Source organism: Otolemur garnettii, unplaced genomic scaffold, assembly GCF_000181295.1.
Source record: "Otolemur garnettii isolate 467f Iridium unplaced genomic scaffold, OtoGar3 scaffold00180, whole genome shotgun sequence".
Taxonomy (NCBI): Eukaryota; Metazoa; Chordata; class Mammalia; order Primates; family Galagidae; genus Otolemur; species Otolemur garnettii.
In genome coordinates this window covers 2774631-2795509 of record NW_003852575.1, presented here as the reverse complement: position 1 = coordinate 2795509, position 20879 = coordinate 2774631, and the positions used below count along the sequence as shown (strand labels likewise).

At 52.6% G+C, this 20879-nt stretch overlaps 1 protein-coding gene across 1 annotated transcript in view; it reads left to right on the top strand.

Moving 5' to 3' along the window:
* Positions 1-6359: 6359 nt before the first annotated feature.
* Positions 6360-20879, top strand: part of SIM2 (single-minded family bHLH transcription factor 2) — a 47238-nt gene continuing 32718 nt past the window's right edge. The window contains exons 1-3 of the mRNA XM_012811944.2: positions 6360-6590; positions 15919-16001; positions 19182-19271. Of these exons, the coding sequence (XP_012667398.2) occupies positions 6416-6590; positions 15919-16001; positions 19182-19271 (348 nt within the window). The 5' untranslated portion in view covers positions 6360-6415. The remainder of the gene's footprint in view (positions 6591-15918; positions 16002-19181; positions 19272-20879) is intronic.

Genomic DNA, 20879 nt, shown 5'->3' with positions numbered 1-20879 from the left:
CTAGGTGGGCATGTGGGAGTCCTGTACTGTAGTCCCTGCACCCCACACGTCCCCGCCGATGCTCCCAGAGCCTGGAGCTCCGTGCGTGCGCACCCAATTACACCCCCTGCGGGCGGGAGCCCCCAAGCGGCCGCGCACACCGCGCCCCCTTCTGTGCCCTGCCCAGGCTGCGTTTCTAACCCCGCGGGAGGCCCGCGGATCTTGCGAGTACCAAAAGGCAGTACTCGCGGGAGGCAGTACCGCGGCCCAAGCGTTGTACGCCTGGAATAATCCCCTTTCTGAGACGGCGCCAGAATGGGAGTTCTGAGCTCCTGGTGCGGAATTAAGGGGACCTCTGGTGACCGGAAAGCCTGAGCCTCGGCGGCCCCGGCCGTGTGCCGAGTGTGGCTAGCAGCTCCCAATGCCCAGGTATGGCTAGAGCAGGGAGGGCTGGCGAGCGGCCCGCCACCGCCCCGGTGCCACGCCAGATGGCGTGCGGTCCCCACGCCGGCCTGGCCCCCTGCCTCTCGGATCTGAATTCTGGCTTTTGAGCAACTCTAGGCGTGGAACCCCCGGACCTAGAACAGCCCTCCGCCGAGCTTCGCCTTCTACTCTCAGGAGGGATGAGTACATTCGCGGACACGCGTCTCTCAGGAAACTCATCTTTCGCGCTGGCCCTTAAAAAAATAAAAATAAAAGTCGCGGGAAGCGGGAAGATGCCCATGCCGGTTTGGGGGGCAGATGCCTGCTCCCAGGCCGGCCGGAGGGGGCCAACCAGCCCATCCGCCTGCCCGCCGGCCTTCCCTCAACTTTCTGTATTTGAACTTCAGATCAATTAGTCTGCCTCCTTTTACAGATTTGTTTAGGGAGTTATCTAAAGGCTATGAGTTTCCCCCCATAGCCTTGCTTTGCGAATGCTTAAATAAATACTATTTAAACAAAACGAGTTTGTGTCTCTAAAGTACTATAACAGTCCTATATTATGGTCTACTCTGTATTAAGGGTTGGCTATTACGAGTATTATGAGCTAGAAAAAAATGAAGCTTATCGTGTGCGCGTTTTCTTTGATGTGCAGGTTTGGTTTTGTTTCTTAAAACGGAAGTTTTGTTGTCGATATTTTTGAAGGGCTGTTTCAGCGACGGTCACTAATGGACTAATCGGTTTTCGGATTTCAAGGCGGCATGTAATTGATGGAACCACTCAGGAATTTCAGTGTTCATCAGACTAAGACTCCTCTAGCTCAGGGGTTTCCAAACTCGATCCCAGGTTCCCTGGAAGCTGTGGGCTTCGTTTCTAGACTAAAGCCGGGCTTTGCTGGAGCAGATAGGCTACCTCCCCCAACTGGAGATTTTTAAGACAACTAAAGCTCTCAGCTTAAGGGGGAGGTCGCTGGAGGTGGGCTTTGAGGGACACTCGGTTCTGTCTCCCCTCAGGGCCCAGAATCCTCGGCCCCAGCCATTCCTTGACATGAGTAGTGGCTTGCCCTCCAGAGGGATCCCTGCTCTCACTGGAAGTCACTAGAAGTTAAGGTGCGCATGGGGGGGAGGAGCGTGGGAGTGCCCAGGACCCTGGAGAAAAAGAAAGAGGGGACAGGCATAGAAGACAGGGAAGTAAAATACAAATGAAAGAGCTCACCCCTCACCCCCAGGGCCTTCACTTACCCAACCGTGGGTGAATTGGGGCTTTCCTAAAGCCCAAACTGGAGGACTTTGCTAATTACTGTACTGCACTGAATTACTAGTGGTGGTTTCTGTTCCCCTGAATGCAGGAGGTGCAGAAGTGTAGGCAACAAGTACTCAAATCCTGGAACAGGGGGCACGGCTTGGCCCCCAATCCCAGAACCGGAGGTCATGGGAGGACCGGAGGTCATGAACCAGAGGACCAAGTTCAAGGAGAAGGACCAAAGACATTGGCTTCAAGCAGTCCCTGTCTCACACACCAGCCCCTGAGATTCCTCCTTCCCTTCTCCTTCTTCCTTGAGGGCCAGAGGCTCTGAAGCAAATGGAGTCCTTGGACCCACGGCAATAAGGCAGATCTACCATTCACAGCAATGCTATTAAATAAACATATACACAGACCAAACTGAAAGCAAACACTTTTTACAAAGGATTAACTCCCAGTGGAAGAATTTACTAAAAACAGGCAAGAGAGAGAAACTTCTCCCTAATACTTGAGAATGAAGGAGCAGAGAGAATGTCTTGGCCTCTAGAAGAATAAATTATATTACAAAATTATAAATAAATCTTAAACATTACAAAATTGCTCTAAATACTTGTGATTATTTTAAAACAATGAGTAGAAATAGCGTAATTGTCCTCTGGTCCTTTATGGGAGTAGCAATGACCACAGGGAAAGCTGGTGATTGATACCTCTAAGGGGCTTACATCAGGAAAGGAGTGAATAATTGAGGTGCTCCTTTAGATAACTCAGAACAAAAAAGCTTCCCAGCCATGACATGGTCATACAGGTAAGTGATGCTGAACACAAGTGTGGTTTTCTGGAGTAACCATATTGTACTAATTGCCAATGTAGACAAGGGACTGTAAATTCCCATGGTCCTGAATTTGCTGTTGGCTCTGCCAGTTCGAGCGTTGAAGTTCTTTTTAAACCCCACTTCAAGGATTCAAAATCTCTCTCCCTCTCCCCACACGGTAGTGACAAGGTCTCTGATCTGCGGCTGCCACTGCAGCAGTCTCTTTCCTCGAGTGTAGACCATCTGCGCGTCCTCCTTGATCTCACGTGAAAGTCGGTTTCCGCCGGGGATGGATCGCAGGTAGGCGCAGGCGCCGGGCCTGGGGAAAAACAGTTGGGCGGCATCTGAAGCGGAAAATCCAAGCAGATGTGAGGTGGTCCCGCCCGCCCCTTTCCTCTTGGGGCTTGAATTTCTTCCAGATAAGTTTCCTAATGGAAAATTTCTAAGAGGGTGGAGCACGCTGGGACTTGCCCCCGCGCACAGCAGGACAGACTGGGGCTGGGAGTGCCCTGCAAACAAGGGGGCTCGAAAGCGCTGGACCCTTCTTCCCACCCGCCCTATTCCTGCCCCGCAGTCTCCCTTTATTCCGGATTCTGCAGCCTCCTTCTGGGCCAGTAAGTGAACTGCTGTTTCTGGATGACTCCATTAGGAGGTTCGTCCACTGTAGCCTCTCCGGTGAGGCCCGCGGGGCTGGCTGTGAACACTGAGCCAGGGGTTTGGCTTTGGGCCCAGTGAGTGGACCAAGAATTTCTCCCTCTCCAGCAGCAGAGACATGCAGCAGGTGTCCCAACCTGGGTAACGGCTGATGTTCCCGATTACTCTAATTAGAGCTTGTTCAGTACTTCTCCAGTTCAGACAGAGCTTCTGACTTCTTACTAACTGTCTCACATATGGTCTGTGGGTATTCCTCCTAAGTATCCTGATCCGAGGGCCTCAGGCTCTCCCTCTGGTATATTAAGCCCTGGGAAGGCCCCAACGAGGGGTAGGGTTTCTCCCTTCGGTATTCCACCTAGATAATCACCACCCTTACCTGGGAAACCTGGAGACTCATGTCCAAGAACTTTTGGTATTTTTGGTGGTGATGTCTGGGAACCCCAAGCTCATAGTCATTGGCCTGTGAAAGAGCACGCTTGGAGAGAGAGAGGAGGCACAGGACACCTGCGTGTAGTCTGCTGGGGCAGGCTTTGGGCCTGAAGTATCTCATATCCTTTCGGTCTTCAAATTCAGTTAAGCTCCCTCTCAAAGCACACGGTTCGAACCTGTTTTGCTGATGGAGGAACATCAGCCATTGTGAAAAGAAGCACGCTTTCCGGTAAAACCCGGGAAATTGGGCTTTAGCAACGTTTCCATTTTCTTACTTGTCGGGTTTCTCCCACTTTCACTAAACCATGTTTCTGGATCTGGACAATCCCTTTCAACCCCGGGAGGAATTATCCGGGGTCCATAAATGGAGGGTCAGAAATCTTTCGGGTGAGTAAAGTGTTACCACCTCCCGAAGCCGGGAAGGTGCGCGAGAGCGTTCAGGGAGCCGCCTGCGGAGCCCCTTCTCCCAAGGGCCGGAGCCAACAACTGTCTGCGCAGCCGGTTCGGTATCCTGGGCGCGGAAGTGGGCTTGAGCACTGCACACCTGCGTTCTCACGCACAGCCTTCTGCGTGCACTGCTGGAATCTGGAAAGCGTTCCCGGATCGGAAAATGCGGTTCCTCTGAGCTTCTGGCTTGAGTAGCTTCGCTGTTTCGGACTATCGGCCCATGCTCCTTGGCCATAGTGTGTTGCTGGGCAGTGAGCTAGGGGGCCAAGCGGAGGCCCAGCCCGGTTTGCACACACTGCCCGGTCCATAGAGGAAGCTTATGCTGCCTGGAACCCCGGAGAACGTTTGAGCTTCAATGAGGTCCCTGGAAAATGTCAGATGCGGCTGCTACAGGCACAGTGGTCGAAAGCTGGGCCTTCCTGGCTCCGGGGAGGGAAGCGAGTACATGACTGCTGTGGAACTGTGAGTTCTCAGGGCCTCAGGCTCATTATCCCAGGGCCAGGGAGAGAGCAGTGGCACCAAGAACGAAAATCCCTGCGCCCAACCCGAGGCCACGACGGCCTTTCCGCCTGTAGCCGGCCTCCAGGTCAGGCGCCCCACAGACCCACAGCCTTTCAGGCTGCGGAACACTGCCGAGAATCCCCACTAAATGTCAACGCCCCAAAAGGACTTTCCTGTGTCTTTTCCTTCGCCTGTTCCTGACCTGGGGCTTCCAACAAGCTGACGTCCACACTTGGCCGGAGGGCTCCTACTCCTGGAAGGGGTGGAGATCCGTGCGGGCGCCACTGCGGGGCTGTGCGGAGGATCCTGGGCCCCATACCAATCTCTGGGCTGCAGAAACGGGATAGGAAAGGGGGGGCGGGTTGGAACAAAAGGACTTTTAGGTCCAATGTGGCCCTGAAAGGAAGCGCCCGGGGGCCTGGTGGTCTGTCTCCAGCTGTGCCTCCCCTCTCCCGCTGCCTCCCTCCCCATCTCCGTGGTCTTCACCCAGGCCTGCCCAGTGATCCTGGTTCGGCGACCTTTGCTCTTAAGCTCCCGAAGCAGGGCAATTCCCCGAAACTCTGGCTGCGCTGGATCAGCGGCAGTCCTCCGCTGCGGAGCCAGGGCAGTTTCGCCCCGTTCTGCAGGAACCTGGCAGAGCCCACCCCACAGGTTCGTCTCCCCAGCCGCTTCCCTGCCGGCCCTCGCGACCCCATGCCTGCCAGCTCCTCCAGAGAAGGTGACAATCTCCTTTCCCTCTGGCGTTTCACGAAAAGAAAGAGCAGAAGTGTCACTTTGGCACCTCTCCCGCTGCTTTCTTAGGTGGGGTTGGGGGCAGTTCCTCCCCCCCTTCCCGCTCTGGGACCTGCGACTTGGGAAAGGTGAGGGCGCGGGACTAGCGCAGGCTCCGAGGGCTAAGTCCTCCGCCGCCAGGCACTTGGCCTGCGGGTCGCGCCGCCCCCTTGGTCACGCTCGCCGATGACCTGCCCGGGACCTACAGAGGAGGCCTTGGCACACCTCCCTTCCTCACCCTCCCCGCCGCCCATCTTAGTGCCCAGGTCCAGCGATCCGCTCAGAGGAGAGAGTCTCCGCCGCGTACCGAGGGCACTCACTGCGACTTTCCCGAGCCCGGGCACGCGCGTCTCTCCCGGGAGAGTCCCTGGAGGCAGCGACACGGAGGCGCGCCTGTGACTCCAGGCCTGTGACGGGTCCGAGGCGAGATTGGCCACCCCCGCCCCCGCCGCGGTCCCTCCCCCCTGCTGCCCCCCTCTGCGCCAGCAGCCCAGTGCTCCGCCCGAAGGCGGGTCCGCCATAAACAAACGCTGCTCGGTCGCACGTGGGCCACGGAGCTGCTGCGCCTCGACACAGACCTACGGCTGGGCACCTAGTCTCCAGGTACAGGGAGCGACCAGAAAGGGCAAGAGAGCGCGCCCCGGCCCGGCCCAGGCCCCAGCCACCTCGGCCCCGCTCGCCTCCGCAGGGCTCCCGCTCCATGGCTCCGCGGCCGCCGCTGCCCTTGAGGCCCTTTAGCCTGGAGGGGCCTCGCGGCAGCGGGTGCAAACACCCACTCAAGGACTGAACGGCACCGCCGCCTCCTCGAGGGCCACCCCCAGCACCCTAAGAAAAGCCGAGGCGGGACAGACAGGAGAGACAAGCAAGAGCGAGCCGGAGCGTGCAGGAAGCGGGGCCCGGATTGCTGCGGGACGGTGCAGCCCTGAGGAGGCTGCGCCCAGGGTCCGGCGGGCAGAGCCGCCGGGCTGCACTGAGCTCGGGGCTGGAAGCTGGGGAGAAGCGTCTCGGTGCCCCAGGCCAGCCCCACACACCTGCCTGCAGCCGGCGCTCCGGACTCACCTGGCTCCCGGAGCTTTCTTCCTCATCCCCGCCGCCGCGCCTGAGCGGGGCTCCGCGGGCCTGGAGCACGGCCGGGTCTAATATGCCCGGAGCCGAGGCGCGATGAAGGAGAAGTCCAAGAATGCGGCCAAGACCAGGAGGGAGAAGGAAAATGGCGAGTTTTACGAGCTGGCTAAACTGCTCCCGCTGCCGTCGGCCATCACTTCCCAGCTGGACAAAGCGTCCATCATCCGACTGACCACGAGCTATCTGAAGATGCGCGCCGTCTTCCCTGAAGGTGAGGCCGCAGGTGGACAGCTGGGAACGCTGGGGAGTCCGGCGGCCTCGGTTGAAGCGGGAAGCCCGCGCAGGCCCTCGGAGGGGCCGCCGCAGCCTCTCGGCCAGCTAAGCGTCTTGGGGAGGCTGTTCTAGGGGCTTCGGTTTCGGCTTCGGCCTCGACTGGGGTAAAGGGACCAGGGCTGTGGTCTCTCCGGCGACCAAACCATTTTCTGGCCCAGGGCTGGACAGGAGAGAACCAAGAATTGTCCCGGAGGCAGGCGGAGGGCGACGTTCCAGTCATTTCTGCTTTCCTTCCTTCTCTTCTTTGCCACTCCATTCTGGTTTTATTTTTTCTTTCTTTCCCTCCCTCCCTCCCGTTCTTTCTTTCTTTTTCCTTCTTTCTGTTTTTATTTTCTAATGTCTCTCTTTTTCCCTCTCTGCCAACCTATACTAGTTTAGGTTTATGTTCTTCCTTTTTTCCTCCCTTCTTTTCTTACACTCTCCCCCCTTTTTCCCCTTATTTCCCCTCTCTTTCTTCTTTCTGGACGAGGTACGGGTGCTGTCTGTTCCACACGCTGGGAGCAGTGGGGTGTGTGGTGAGGCCCAGGCACTGCAGGCCCAAGTGACCAAGGGAGCACTGGCGACGAACCGGTCTCTCCTGGCCTCTTCTCCACCAGCCTTCCTTAGGGCTAGGGCACCCGACGCCAGGGTAGAAGAGACCACGGTTGAGCTGCGATGCAGCAAAGAAGAGGAAGGCGATTAGTTTGAAAACAGGCCTCAGCGCAGTCGTTCTTTTCAAGATTGAAAAAGCTTCACATTGGGCAAGGGTCGCTGAGACCTGCAAGTCCATACCCTCGGGATAATTGCAAATGATGGCGTGCTGGGTGGATTCTCCCAGCAGGCACAGGCTTGCTAGCGTCGCAAACTGTGGCTGCTTGGCCAGGTACCTCTGAGCAGCAGTTGTCAGGAAGGCCAGGTCACCACAGCATTCGTTTTTTGGCATCGCAGGGATTTTGAACCAAGCGCCTTCCAGCGTCTCTGCCCCCCACCCCACCCCCGGCCAGGGTGCCATGGCCTGCGGGATTCTAATACTTTGCTAGGAGGCGCGGGGCTTAGGGGTCTAAGGGACGCCCCGGGACCTCTGGGCCAGGGAGCCGAGAGGGCTGTGCGGGCCTCTGGAGCCCCAGGAGCCAAGCAGCGGGGTAGGGAGACAGGTCTAATCGCAGGGCGCCGAAAGATCGCTGCAGTGCAGGCGACAGGTGTTCCTAGGCCGCAGCGCGTCTCCATTAACTTGGTCCCAGACTAGGCACTCGACTGGAAATCGCAAAGTTCGACCCTCTGCGTTCGCAGCTCGCAAGCCTGTTATTCGCGCTGGCCTCTGGGTGTGGAGCTGCGCTCCTTACCGCCTCCCGGGCGGAGCGCGGAGGGCCAGTCTGCAAGCGCCGCCTCCCGTCTGGCGGCCGGCGGGCCGGGAAGCGGAGGCCGGGTGACCCGGGCGCGCCGGGGAACCGAGGGCCCGGAAGCCGTAGCTTGGCCTCTCCGGAGCCTCCCAGCCCGGCTGCACCGCCCGCAGGCGCTCTACCCTCACTTTCCGGCGCTGGAAACCTGGACTCGCCCGCCGGGAGCCCAGCGCACGTTCTTCTCCTTTCCCTTTCGGATCGGCAAAGACGCCGGGGCACAGGCACCGGACTCTCCCGCTGGTAGCTTTGGGCCCCAGTAGTTGCTCCTGGTCTGGCCAAAACCAGAGAAGTAGGGAAGATCGCTGGGCGGCAGAAGTTTCAGCGGCAATTAGAATTAGGTTTTATAAGGGCCGAGTCTCCTTCCCATCCGGGGAGGAGTGGTGGTTACCGGTTTGCTGGGTTAAGCCGTTCTTTAACCGCTTGCTACAAAGCAGGTGTGGAATCTGGGCAGGCAGGCCTTGGCCTCATCCCTTCCCCTCTGTCCCTCACGCATTGGAAATAAAACACATTCAAAGAACTGATCAGAACATTGAATGATGTGTTGCCAGTGCTTTGAAACAAACCAGAAATTAGTTAGAAGTAGAAATCTCAGAAAAGAAGTCTAATTGTAAGCTATTTGTTTTTTGGGGGGAGGGGGGTTCCGGACAGCCTGATGAAATTGGGAAGCAGGTGTGTACTGTTTGGCCCATGTTTGAACTGGGCTGTGTGTTCTATCTCTGGGGAGCAAGTCTATAGGTATTTGGCCCAGAATTGCAGAACCCCGAGCCTTTGCAGGAGTGAGTCTTCTGGGTGTCTTGCCTTGAAAAGCTGGGCATTTGGGGAGCAGTGGACAGGCTACCTGTGCATCTCCTGGGAGTGGAGGGGGAAGTGACCCTGGACGCTGGCACTCTGGAAGGGATGAGAAGGGAGCTGTTCGCCCCTAGAGTTTTGGGAATGACCAGGTCTGCTCAGAAGGGGAATGGGGCAGTGATCTAATCCCTTCCTTCTCAGGTTCTGCAGGGTCCAGAGTAGTGGCAGACCTGGCATGGACATGAGCCTTGGGGCCTTTTAGGAGCCTCGGGCCTGCAGCTCTGCATGGCAGCACCATTTTGTCAAGTCAGTCTGGGAGTTGTGAAGCTGAGAGCCTGGGACAGAGAGAGAAAGTGCTTTAGAAAGACCTCCACTGTCTGTGCAAATTGGTCATTACTCTGGTAGCTCTGAATAATAGGGACACAGAAGTGGCACCTTGACTGATTTACCCCCTTTGTGGGGAGTCCAGGTCTGTAAGGGAGGATATGGCTTCTGGTCCTTCTGCTCAGAATGGAGCCTGGCAGAGCTAGGGTCAGAATGGTGGCCTTACAGAGGTTTAAGGGTCAGGGTGGTCCAGGCAGCAAACTTTCAGATTACCTTGAGCTCAAGACTACAAACAGAAAAATTACATCAATCTGCCAAGGGCGAGCTTGCCACAGAGCAAGTGGCGTCCCTGGGTAAAGAAGAATGGAGAGCAACTTAGGGCTCTGGGAGTTGAAAAATGAATAGCATAGTCCCAAGAACCACAGAAATCATTAGACTAACTCTTCATACTTGGGGAAACTGAGGCCAGAGGGGGCACAGACCTTTCCAAGTTTCTACAGCAAGGTCAAGATTAGGCCAGTTCCTGCCATGGCTGACAGTGGGCAGCCTGTTATCCCGCTGTGTCAGCAGGGCTGCCAATCTCTCTTCCTCTTCCTCTAGGTTTCCTTGGGTGGAAAGACAGAAAAAGGACCTCAGAGAGGTGGGGCAGAGGGAGGTGACCAGAGCCAAGGTAAACACCGTGCCCCGGTGGCCAGACGGAGGAATCAGGGTACTTTTGATTAATACAGCCAGGTTTTGAAGATCTATTGTCATGCTGCATCTCTAGGCCTTGCTCTTCCTGTCTATAAAATGGACCCATCACCAAAGGATGGCACTGAACATGATTGCTCTGATAAAGTACCAGGAGGCGAGCAGAAACATGCTGTACAGGTAGAAATCCAAGTATTATTCTTACTCCCTCCTCCTGTGAGCTCCTGGTATTTTCTGGGGCCAGACATAGCTTAAATGGTGTGAGGAGGCTGGGTGCAGTGGCTCACGCCTATCACTTTAGCACTCTGGGAGGCCAAGACAGGTGAGCTCATGAGTTCAAGACCAGCCTGAGCAAAAGCAAGACCGCCCCCCCCCGTCTCTAAAAAAAAAAAATACCAGGTGTTGTGGCAGGTGCCTGTCCTCCCAGCTACTTGGGAGGCAAGAGGATCACTTCAGCCAAAGAATTTGAAGTTGCTGTGAGCTATGATGCCACAGCACTCTATCAAGGGCAATAGAGGAGAGACTCTGTCTCAAAACAAACAAACAAACAAAAAATGATGTGAGGAGAGCTCTCTGCCCCACCTTCCTGGAGTCTGAAGATCCCCTGCTTTCTGCATCCCTAACTTACTCCCCTTCAATAGTGAGCTAAGAAGGGAGGGGTAGATGGTGCAGGGCTGGGAAGAAGACAGGAGAGGAAGGTCGAATCCCCAGCCCGGGCCGCCAAACAACAATGACGGCTGCAACCAAAAAATGGCGGGGCGTTGTGGCAGGCGCCTCTAGTCCCAGCTACTTGGGAGGCTGAGGCAGGAGACTCGCTTGAGCCCAGGAGTTTGGAGGTTGCTGTGAGCTGTGATGCCATGGCACTCTACCGAGGGGGACAGCTTGAGGCTCCGTCTCAAAAAAAAAAAAAAAGAACCTGGGCTCCAAATTGAAAACTCAGTGAGTTTTAATGACAGCACTGGGACTGTTGGGCAGCCTGCTCTCCCTTCCAGAGAGGCAAAGCTTTGGAAACCATGGAAGTACCTGGGCAGGCAAATTCTGGTTGCCCCCTGGCCGTTGCTGCTCTGGGACTACATGTAGTAGAATGCAGGGTAGATTCTGCCCATCTGAGGGATGATACCCTCTTGGCCTCCAGCTGCCCAACTCGGAGCTGCTGCAGTGCCCCTCCAATCTCAAGGGCTCTGTTCCTACCCAGGGGCTGGATTCAGCTCTGGTAGTGGGGCAAGGGGTGGTATCTTCTCTGGGACCTCATACACTGAGGGCTAGCACAAGGGACTGGCCTCAGGTCCTGGGCTTGAAAACTGAGGCTGAGGCTCCCCCTCCTTTCCCAGACAAAAGACCCAAGACAGGTGTGGGTTAAAGGGGAACAGTGTTGCTACATAAGGAAACGTCACACACACACACACACACACACACACACACACACACGCACGGTATTTAAGACCTGAGTTATTCCAATGGCCCTAGCCTTTGGATTTTAATTCAGCCACAGGCACCACATGTTGGTTCAGGGTGCTGCAGGAGAAGTCGGGCTATCCTTGTTTCCCCAAATCAAAGAAATTTGACTGGGAGAGTTTGGTGAGGAGACACTTGCCCTATACAGAACTGGGATCAGAGATCTGAGGCCTTTATCTACTCCCCCTCCCTCGGCCAATAATCTGGATTTTTAAAAATTGACTGTGCTTTACGATAATGTAGATGTTTACAATCCTCTACGCCTGCCAGGCTTCAGGAACGCGCACAGTTGCAGTGAGGACGCTCATGCCCTGGAAGGCGGTGAACATGGTGAAAGGGGCGGCCCAGGGCACTAGGTCTTGGCCTTGGAGGGGAGCTCGCTGCAGACTCAGACCCCTCCTCTCCCGAGTCCAGGGAGCTCCAGGGGCAGGAACAGACCTCTCCAGGGACTGCTCTCTCTCAAAAGGTCTAGGTAGGCGGTGTTGGGGAGCAGGAAACTTCCTGCAATTGTCAGAGCAGACGCTACACACACACATACACACACACACACACACACACACACACACACACACACACACACGGCCCGCGATATGCTGGCCAGGCTGGAAGCCATCAGGTGGGCGAAGAGAATCCTTCTTGGGGGGCCTCTACCTACCACCCTTTGGAAACAGATGGAAGGGAAGGAGTTTTCAGGTACCCGGGAATGAAAGGGAGAGTTTCTTGCTCCGAGAATCACAATTTACTGGTGTCCTAGTGTGGAGAGAAGACAACTGTTAGAGGCAGAAGGCGCAGGTTCCCCTAGAGCAGCAAGGCAGGGACCCCGCCCAAACTCCCCCAGGCTTCGCCCAGGTTTGCGGCACCTGGTAGCCCTCACAGGAAGGCATGCTCTGGATTGGGGTTGTGAACCGCGACCTGGGTGACTTTAAAGGCCGCCCAGGCAGCAGGCACTGGAGTCCCGGGTCTGCTCCTGTGAGGAGGAAGCGGGCAGCGCAGCCTTCCACTACACGGACCCTACTTGACTTAGAGTGGTTTGCAACCCGAAAGGGTGACCTTGCAGTCCTCAAAGTGTGGTAGGTTGAGGTCCCCCAGACCCCCTTCTGAGCTGTTGGAGGTTGAGAGAGGAGAGGCTGCAGTCTGGGAAGGAGAAGGAAGCCAGGAGAGGCTGGACAAAGAGGAGGATGCTGCGGCAAGCACGGAGGCTTCGGGCTGGGCTCGCCTCATTTAATCCAGGGCCATCTCATTTTTGAGGTGAGAAATAAAGATCAGAGGTCAAAGCATTGCTGGAGGTCAGACCCTGGGGCAGGAGGAGGTGAGAGCTGTGTCAGGGTGCAGAGGCACAACTGCTGCACCTCCTCAATTTCACACTCTCAGATCCATTTTCCTGGTGGGGTGAGGCAGGGAGAGCTGCCTCCCCCTACCTCCATTAACCCAGTTGATTTTTACAAGCTCTCAGTGAGGAGTCTTTCCTCACACACACCCCCCATACCTGTAGGTTGCCCCAAGGGGAAGTGAGAGAATAGCCACTAACAAAGGTGTTCTTACTTAAGTCTTGGGCCCAACTCGGCTGCACAGACGGTCACAGCCATTATCCAGAGGAAGGAACAAGGCCAGCAGCCTCCTTAGTTCCCTTCTTTAGGTCTCCCACTCAAACGTCCCTCATCTTAGAGGGGTGACCAGGAATCATCTCCCCGCCTGCCCCTAATCATCTTACTTGTGTCATTCCTGTGTATGGTTTGTGACCAGCGTCTGGAAGCACCCCCAGCTCCAGTGCCCAGAGAGGAGGGACCATATATAGGCAGCCTCTGTGGTAGGAGCATCCGGTGGGGTTCAAACTCTCAGCAGACAGGAGCAGAGCATGGGCATCACTCCCACAAATCCACAAACGGGGGAGGAGGTAGAGAGGGAACCAGGCAGGTACCAGGAAGTTGACTGGCAAAATTTGGCTTGACTCTGTCCCCACCCCTACTGCTCTCTGTTTTCCCCTGTGTGGTCCCAGCAGCCTGGCCACCCCACAGATGCCCTGTCAGTCCTACAAGGCACATGGTGGGGAGGTGAGGGACAGAAATTACAGGCTTGGCTTGGGACCCTGGCTGCACCACGAGGAGCAGTCTGTCCTGGGGACTCCCACCACCACAGTTGCTAACCCTGGAGAAGCTTAGCCTAGTCTTTCTCTGCCCATTTTTGAAATAAATTTCCTTGTTAGGTTTAGGTAAGGGGCACATGCCCAGCTCCTCACTTTTTGGGGAAGTATATATCGTTTTGCAATACCAAGACAATTTTTTTCATTACAGACCTTGCTTTATTTAATTTAGTCTCTATATTCAGGCAAAGTAGATGTTTATACTCTGAGTGAAAAGACCTCACCACATGGGTTTCTAATGGAAGAGCTGGCAGTGCCACTGCCCCAGTATGAGGTGGTCTAGAGGTGGAGGATCTTGGGGGGAACAAGAGCACCTTCTCAGCCACCTCCTTGGAAAGGGGCATTTGCATCAAATCTCTGCAGGCAAAACAGGGGCATTGGGAAATTATAGAAAAAATATGATTTAAAAGAAAGAGCTCACTTGAAATACGTGGTATTTGAAATCTATGGAAGATTGTGACTTTTGCATGGAGAGCAAAGGCCTTCAATATGGCCTGGCAGGGAAGTCTGGTCTAGGGGGTCATTCTCAAAGACATATGAGAAGGACCCAGGGACAGGGAAGAGAAGGGTCGTTTCAAGGGTGAATTTTTTGGTTTCAAAAATTTGCCCATTTTTGGAAATCAGAATTCTTGGGTCCTTATTAAATACTTACTCCAACCAGGCCCCCAGGGACTTTAAAATTTTGGCTCTTTCCATTCATTGCTGGTTAAATGGGTGTAAATGCTGCTGGGTGGGCCCTGGCCTGGGTCTCAGGGAGAAAGACCTGGGCTGGTGACAGCAAAGTGTGAGCTTCTGAGATCATGGTGATGATGCTTGAGATTTCCTGCTGTTAAAGCGACAGTTCTGCTCACGTGGTGGAGGCTGGGGGGCCATGAATAATGAGTGGCAATTATATTTGGGGAATCAGGGATATGTGGGAATTAGCCACTTCCTTATGAGGAGACCAGGATAAGCCCCTAATTCTTAAAGCCCAGGAGGAGAAATTAAAGGTCACCCCTCTTTTAGTTGCAAAATACTTTCTGGGGAAAATTCTCCAAAGCGTCTGTCCTAGGCCTTGAGATGTGTTTTTACCTCCAGAAGTCTAAGCCTCCAGAAGCCACGATGCCCCAGGCGCTCACAGGAGGCAGCTGGGAGACTTCAAGTGCCTAGAGTGATGCGCTGTGACTCCCGGGGAAGCCGCTCAGCGCTGCCCGCCTGGAGGGTCTTTGCGGGGCACCAGGATCGCCGCAGCTGGCCAGTTCTGTGCCCTGTACGATCCGCCCTGTCTGGAGGTTTGGCACTCTGAACGCAGGCAGGCTGGGCCTGGCCTGCACTCCTGGGGGACGCACCCGCGGCGCCCACAGCTCTCTCTGAAGGGGCGCAGCCGGGGTCGAGCGCTGGGTAGGTGAGCTGCCCGCCTGCTGGCGTTTTCTCCGCCGGGGAGGTTGGGGCTTACCGGGGAAGTCGGTCACCGCCCTTTGGTACCTCTCTTTGCGAGCTCAGCGATAACCGGAGGGTCTGCAGGCCAGGTCCTCAGCGGAAAGATTCCGGGAAGCTGTTGGGAGTTTTCCCAGCCCGATCTCCGGAGCTTAGCGCTACAACCTTGCCCTACTCTCTTGGTTCCTCCCTAACGTACTGAGAAAGTGGAGGCTCCCGGCCACAGCACCCTCTTTCTCCTTTGTGCGCCCTTTGTAACGCTGGTGGCTACCAGGAGGTGATGCGGAAAGGCAGAAGGCTTTGGGGGACCAGTTAAGCGGAATGGCCGAGGGATCTCTGATTGTGTGCCAACAGACACCTGCCTGTTACCGCTCGTGGGCCATCCCTGCCCCACCTCTGCCGGATTTGGAGTCTGCCCTTGGGAAACCTCCCGGTAAACCCTTCCCAGGCAGAAGCTCTCAGCACCGTAGGGAAGGCGGACTGCGGCGCTGGCGCTCTCTGCTTGTGAAGGCCAGGGAGTCCGAAAGGATGATGAGAGGCAGAGGGGGAGGTCATTTTTCTGCTGGAAAAGCGGTATCCTGGACCGCAGGGTCGCCAATCTGGCCTCTCTCCTTTGGGCAAATGAGTTGGTGACACAGAAAGGAGGGAGGAGGAAGGATCCTTGGGGGGATATTTATGGGTCAAATCGATATCCCGTTTGGCTACAAGAATGGCGATTTCAAAGCAGATTAGATTACTTTGTGGCGTTTCAAATAAAACGGCAATTTCAGGGCCATGAGCGCGTGGGCACCCGTGGGAGCAGTGGGCCTGGTAGGCTGAGCGCGCGCAGGGGCGCTTGGGCTGGAGGCCTGGGCCGGGATTTCTCCTTTGGCCTTTTCCTTTTTAATCGGGTGCAAAGGGCGGGCGGCTAGGGCACAGATGGCGGCCTCCTGGGCCAGGGATTTGGGGGGGGGGGGCGCTCCGTGCTCGCGGGCAGGGGATGGAAGTGTGCAGAGGTTCCACGTGCCCTGCCTGGTGCCCTGCTCTCGGACTGGGCTCTGTCACTAACTGGTTTGTTTTATTCTACCGTTCAGGTTTAGGAGAGGCGTGGGGACAGCCGAGCCGTGCCGGGCCCCTGGACAGCGTTGCCAAGGAGCTGGGATCACACTTACTGCAGGTAGAGCTGCCTTGTCAGGGAAGGAGCTCAGGACAGCTCCACCGGCTGCCCCCACGCTGCAGAGTGGCGGGTGGGGGTGGCCCCCCACTCCGGAGAAACAGGACCCAAGTGCAGACCGGGGAGTCTCTGGACGTGGTTAAGTCCTTTCTGACTTCCTTAGCTCAGCAACTTCTAAGGTGCGCTCACTCTGGGCCAGACTCAGGGCAGGCACTAGAGTCAGAGGAGTGATCCGGACGCTCAGAGCTAGAGTGATTCGGCTCTAAAGCTTCTGGCCTTTGTGTGTTTGCAGATGCTGCAATGAGGACGACAGCATCAATAATAGAATATTAACAACCAGCACTTGTTGAGAGTTTATTACAAACCTGATTCTGTTCAGAATCTAATTGTATCATCTCACACCCCCACCTTTATTTTTTTTCTTGAGATAGTCACTGTCAGCCCTGCTAGAGTGCAGTGGCTTCATCACAGCACACTGCAACCTCGCTCAAACTCCTGGGCTCACTCCACCCTCCCGCCTCAGCCTTCCAACTAGTTAGGGACTAAAAGTGCCCATCACAACCCCCAGCTAATTTTTCTGTTCTTTGCTCTGGCTGATCTTGAACTCCTGAGCTCAAGTGATCCTCCTGCCTTGGCCCCCCAGAGTGCTAGGATTATAGGCATGAGCCACTGAGTCTGGTCTTCCACGGGCTATATTTAACTCCACTTTTCTGGGAGGAGGAAGTTGAGTCACAGAGAGGTTAAGTAATGTGTCTGAGGTCACACAGCAAGAGGTGGGGCCGCATAACCCATTAGTCCAGCTCTAGAACTGGTACCTACAAACAAGCTTGTGGGGGTGAGGGGGCTGGCTTGGGCCCTTGGCTTGGCCTTCTTGCTTAGTTTAGGAGTCAGAGGCTTGGCATCCCAGCCTGGGGCCATTCAGCCCGCCGCTACTACGCTGCCACTAACCTCGGCTTCCCCTAGCCTCTGAGCGCCGGCCGCAGCCAAGGTCTGCGGTTCTGACCCGGCAGCCCTGAGCGCAAGCCGCCGCTTCCAGGTCCGCGGCTGCTGCGAGCTGGGGACAAATTACGATTTCTCAAATACCCTGTACAGAACCCATCAACGACTCGATTCATTGCCCGCCCCCCACCCCATCATTTGTCTCTGCCAAGGAAAAATGCCTACCGAGAGCTACTTTGCGTTTCCTCCCTCCTATTTTGTGTTTTCTTTAAAAGGTAAAAAATGTTGGCGGCAGGACGCTGTGACTTAGGTCAGGGAGTCGGCCGTGAGCTCTGCTTTTCGAAAAAGCAGATCTTTTCAAAACTCTTTTTAACTCCTCCTCCCGCACCCCCTGGTGTGATTTATTTTTTAAAGTGCCTGTGCTGGGAAAAGCGAAGATCTCAGGGAATATTTGAAACCCGGAGTTTTTACACCGTAAAGCGAAGGCTGCGCCCCAGGGCGCGGGCGGGCCAGCCACCCTCTCCCGCTGCCAGCTCCGCCCGCTCTTGTGCATATTTCATGCTGCTACATTATTATAAGTGACACTAATATCGGGGACAACTAAGTGCCGGGGAACTTCAGTGAAAACCTGGCGGGCAAAGTCAACACCCCCACATTTCTCCACGGTACATTTCTTTAATGAATTCCGGAGTGGTGTGTGGACCGGCTCTTGCAGTTTTTATCCATGTAAGCGAATTAGGTAATTTGAAGCTACGAAGCCATACCCAACATTTTCCATTAAGAATTTTTTTAGCTACTGCTGGCAATTTTTAGAATTAATTATGATAATTTTTCTCTTTTACTCATTATCCTAGTTACGGCTGGTTGTGGGATACTATTTCCTTGAATCACGTCTTTAATATTGATTGTGGAGTGAAGCAACTTTGCAAAATGTGCTGGAAAGTTTACAGCTTTAGAGATTGCTCTGTAGTTTGTATTTCTGAAGCAAGCATGCAAAATATGCCCCCAGATTTACAACTTTAGAAATTGCTGTATTGTTTGTATTGTTGAACCCCCACAGACTTTGTTGGGAAAATATTTGGTAGCTGAGTTAGAAGCCTGCAAGTTAGGCTTGTAATCAAGGTGCTGATTTCCACTTTGGGTGGGGGGGAGGGGTAGTGATAGTTTAGTTGGCAAAGAACGTTTGCAGCGAACTGTATTCGAGACAGCACAATGTTAAGGATAGCTTTCAAGTTTCTCTTCTACTACATTCTCCCCCTCTTCAAAGGGGGGGGGGTGTTAGAAAAACCAAAGGTAATCTGGTTTCAATTACAGGCCGTAAAAATAAAATTTGTGGCCAGAAATTAATTTGGAATATTTTTTATGGGGGCAGCATTGTGGGTTGTATGAGTCTTTCACCAACTTTATTGCTTTTCTTTGGTTCTGGATCTAAAATATGAATGAGTAAATAAAATCCAGTTTCCTTTTTCAAAAATAATTTAGTCTTTTTATCCCTGACACATAAATATCATCATTACCTTTTTTATTTGTCTTAATTATCTCATAATTTTATTTTATTTTTGAAGGCTAGCCAACTTACGCAAAAATCAGAATTTCATTTGCATAGTTTTAATTTTTCAGAAGTTGATACTTTGTCTCTTTGAATTTTGTAAAGGTTATTTGATCTCTTGCAAATTCTAAATAATTAATTCTGTAGACATAGTCTGGTAAAATAACCAGGTATTTTGTTTTACTTTCTAGGGAGTGGTAGTGTTTGGAATTTATTATTCAAATGGTACTTAGAGGTAACTAGAAAATTGTGGCAACTAAAGCATGTGTCCTAGTGGTATAAATGACTGCCAATTATGACATTAAATGCTCTATATAGTTGTAGATTTTCCCCTAAGTACCATAGAACTCCGGATTTGTGCTAAGTGCTAAAATAACCCCAAACAATAAAGCTACTACATTTAAACAGAGCATGATAGGAATTCTCAAATGTTTTGCATGATTTTTGTGATGTGTATTATGATTGTTTTTAAAGTGCTTTAAAAGCATTTCAGAGGCTGGTCTGGGAAGTAGGCCCAGAGTGTTGTTACCTACATTCATTCCTGCTATGGCCCTGAGCTTCAGAAGGGTTTTTTGCATTTAACGAGTATGCAGTGATAAGATTTTATATATTCCTCCATCTCAGTGACAGTATAATTATTAGATTTAACTCACATGTAGAACTATCATGTCATCCTGACACTTTCTCTTTTACAGACTTTGGATGGATTTGTTTTTGTGGTAGCATCTGATGGCAAAATCATGTATATATCCGAGACTGCTTCTGTGCATTTAGGCTTGTCCCAGGTAAGTATTTCCTAAATTATATATAACTCACACATTAAATGAAGCTTAGCAGATGTTGACAGCCTTATTCAACTTGAAAATGAATCTGTTTAAGTGTCTGCTTTTATGTATGAACATAATCCCAATTGCAAAATCCTCTTCTTAGGACATCCCGCAGGGGTTTTCTTTGCCATTTTTTTTTCTTTTCTTTTTCCTTGGGGGTTCATGACCAGTGCATCTTTGCCATGTCAGCCTTGTTCTGAGATTCTGTCCCATACCCTGGACTATCTGCTGACACGGTAATGTTAGATGCCACTGAAAAGAGCTTCACAAAGGGAGATGTTGCAGCCTGCACATGCTGGTCTGCATGTGGGATTAGGAATTGCTGCGATGCAAGAGGTAAGCTGTTGGAGAACATGGATTTTCATGCAGAATGTGCTGGGGGGAGAAAGAAAGGGAAGGGGTAGATTTATGAGTATTCACATGGAATTCAAGGTCATTTTTCCTGAGTTTTTCCAGCTCAGTGGTCGTTTCAGTAAAGCATTTTACATGCTTGTGATAGAAACCCATAAAAGTCAGTTTACTACTGTTTTGCACAGCAAAGTCCTGGTTCTTTGCAGCATTTACATATTACAATTTTTCTGAAAAAATGGAATTATCTCCTAAAAAAGGATTAATCCCTTAGAGAAAAGAGGCGGCCTCAGCTTTATTTATCCCTGTCAAGCCGAGGGTTTTGTGGATGACCTTGGTGCTGTCTAGACCCGTGACGTGTCCAGATGTGGCAAGTTCAAGTGATCACTGCCATTCACATGTCTGATTTCAGTGTGGCCCGTGATTATGAAAGTCACATTTTTTATATACATGGACTGAATGTTTCTGTACATTCATCACTGCTGAAGACATGCTAGAATTAATTATGGATACCGCAAAGTCCAGAGAAGCTCATAAGTAATCTGAATTGTACCAGCCTGCTAATGTAGGTAATCCAAAATAAAACATGCCAATTAATATGACTTCAGTTTTCTCATTTAAAAAACAAGATTACAAGTTTGGAAACCTGCATCTGGTATATTCTTTTTATTTTTCTGCCAATACGTTCTTTTTAAGCTTGCCATTTGTTTACAACCTTCTCTTTCAATCCATGTCCAAGTAGATTTATATGCCTGTGTATTTCTTATGCAAACCCTTTGAAATGAATCGCATACTTAAATTGTTTGGAAGTTTCTTTACTCTTATTCTTCTTTTCCTTTCTGAAACCAGGTCTCCCAAATGTAGTTTACTAAGGCTTGGCTCTTGCACCTACATGACTCATGGAATCAATGTACTTGTAGAATGGGAAATACTGTTGAGAATATGAAATTTACTATTTCTGTATTTTTCACAACTACTATTTTCTAAATTTCTACTTTGCCCTTTTTATAATTATTCAGGTCCCTTTAGATGGTACCCAGACTGGTTTCTACTTCTGACTTGACCTGTGGCCAATTGACCTTCATTGGATCACTTACCTTTTTTAATTGTAATTTAGAAAAATTTGATAGCCATATAATGTTAAAAACACAACAAAACATTTCATATGCTTTTAAACTGCCTGAACAAAAATCTTTTTTTTTTTTTTTTTTTTTTTTT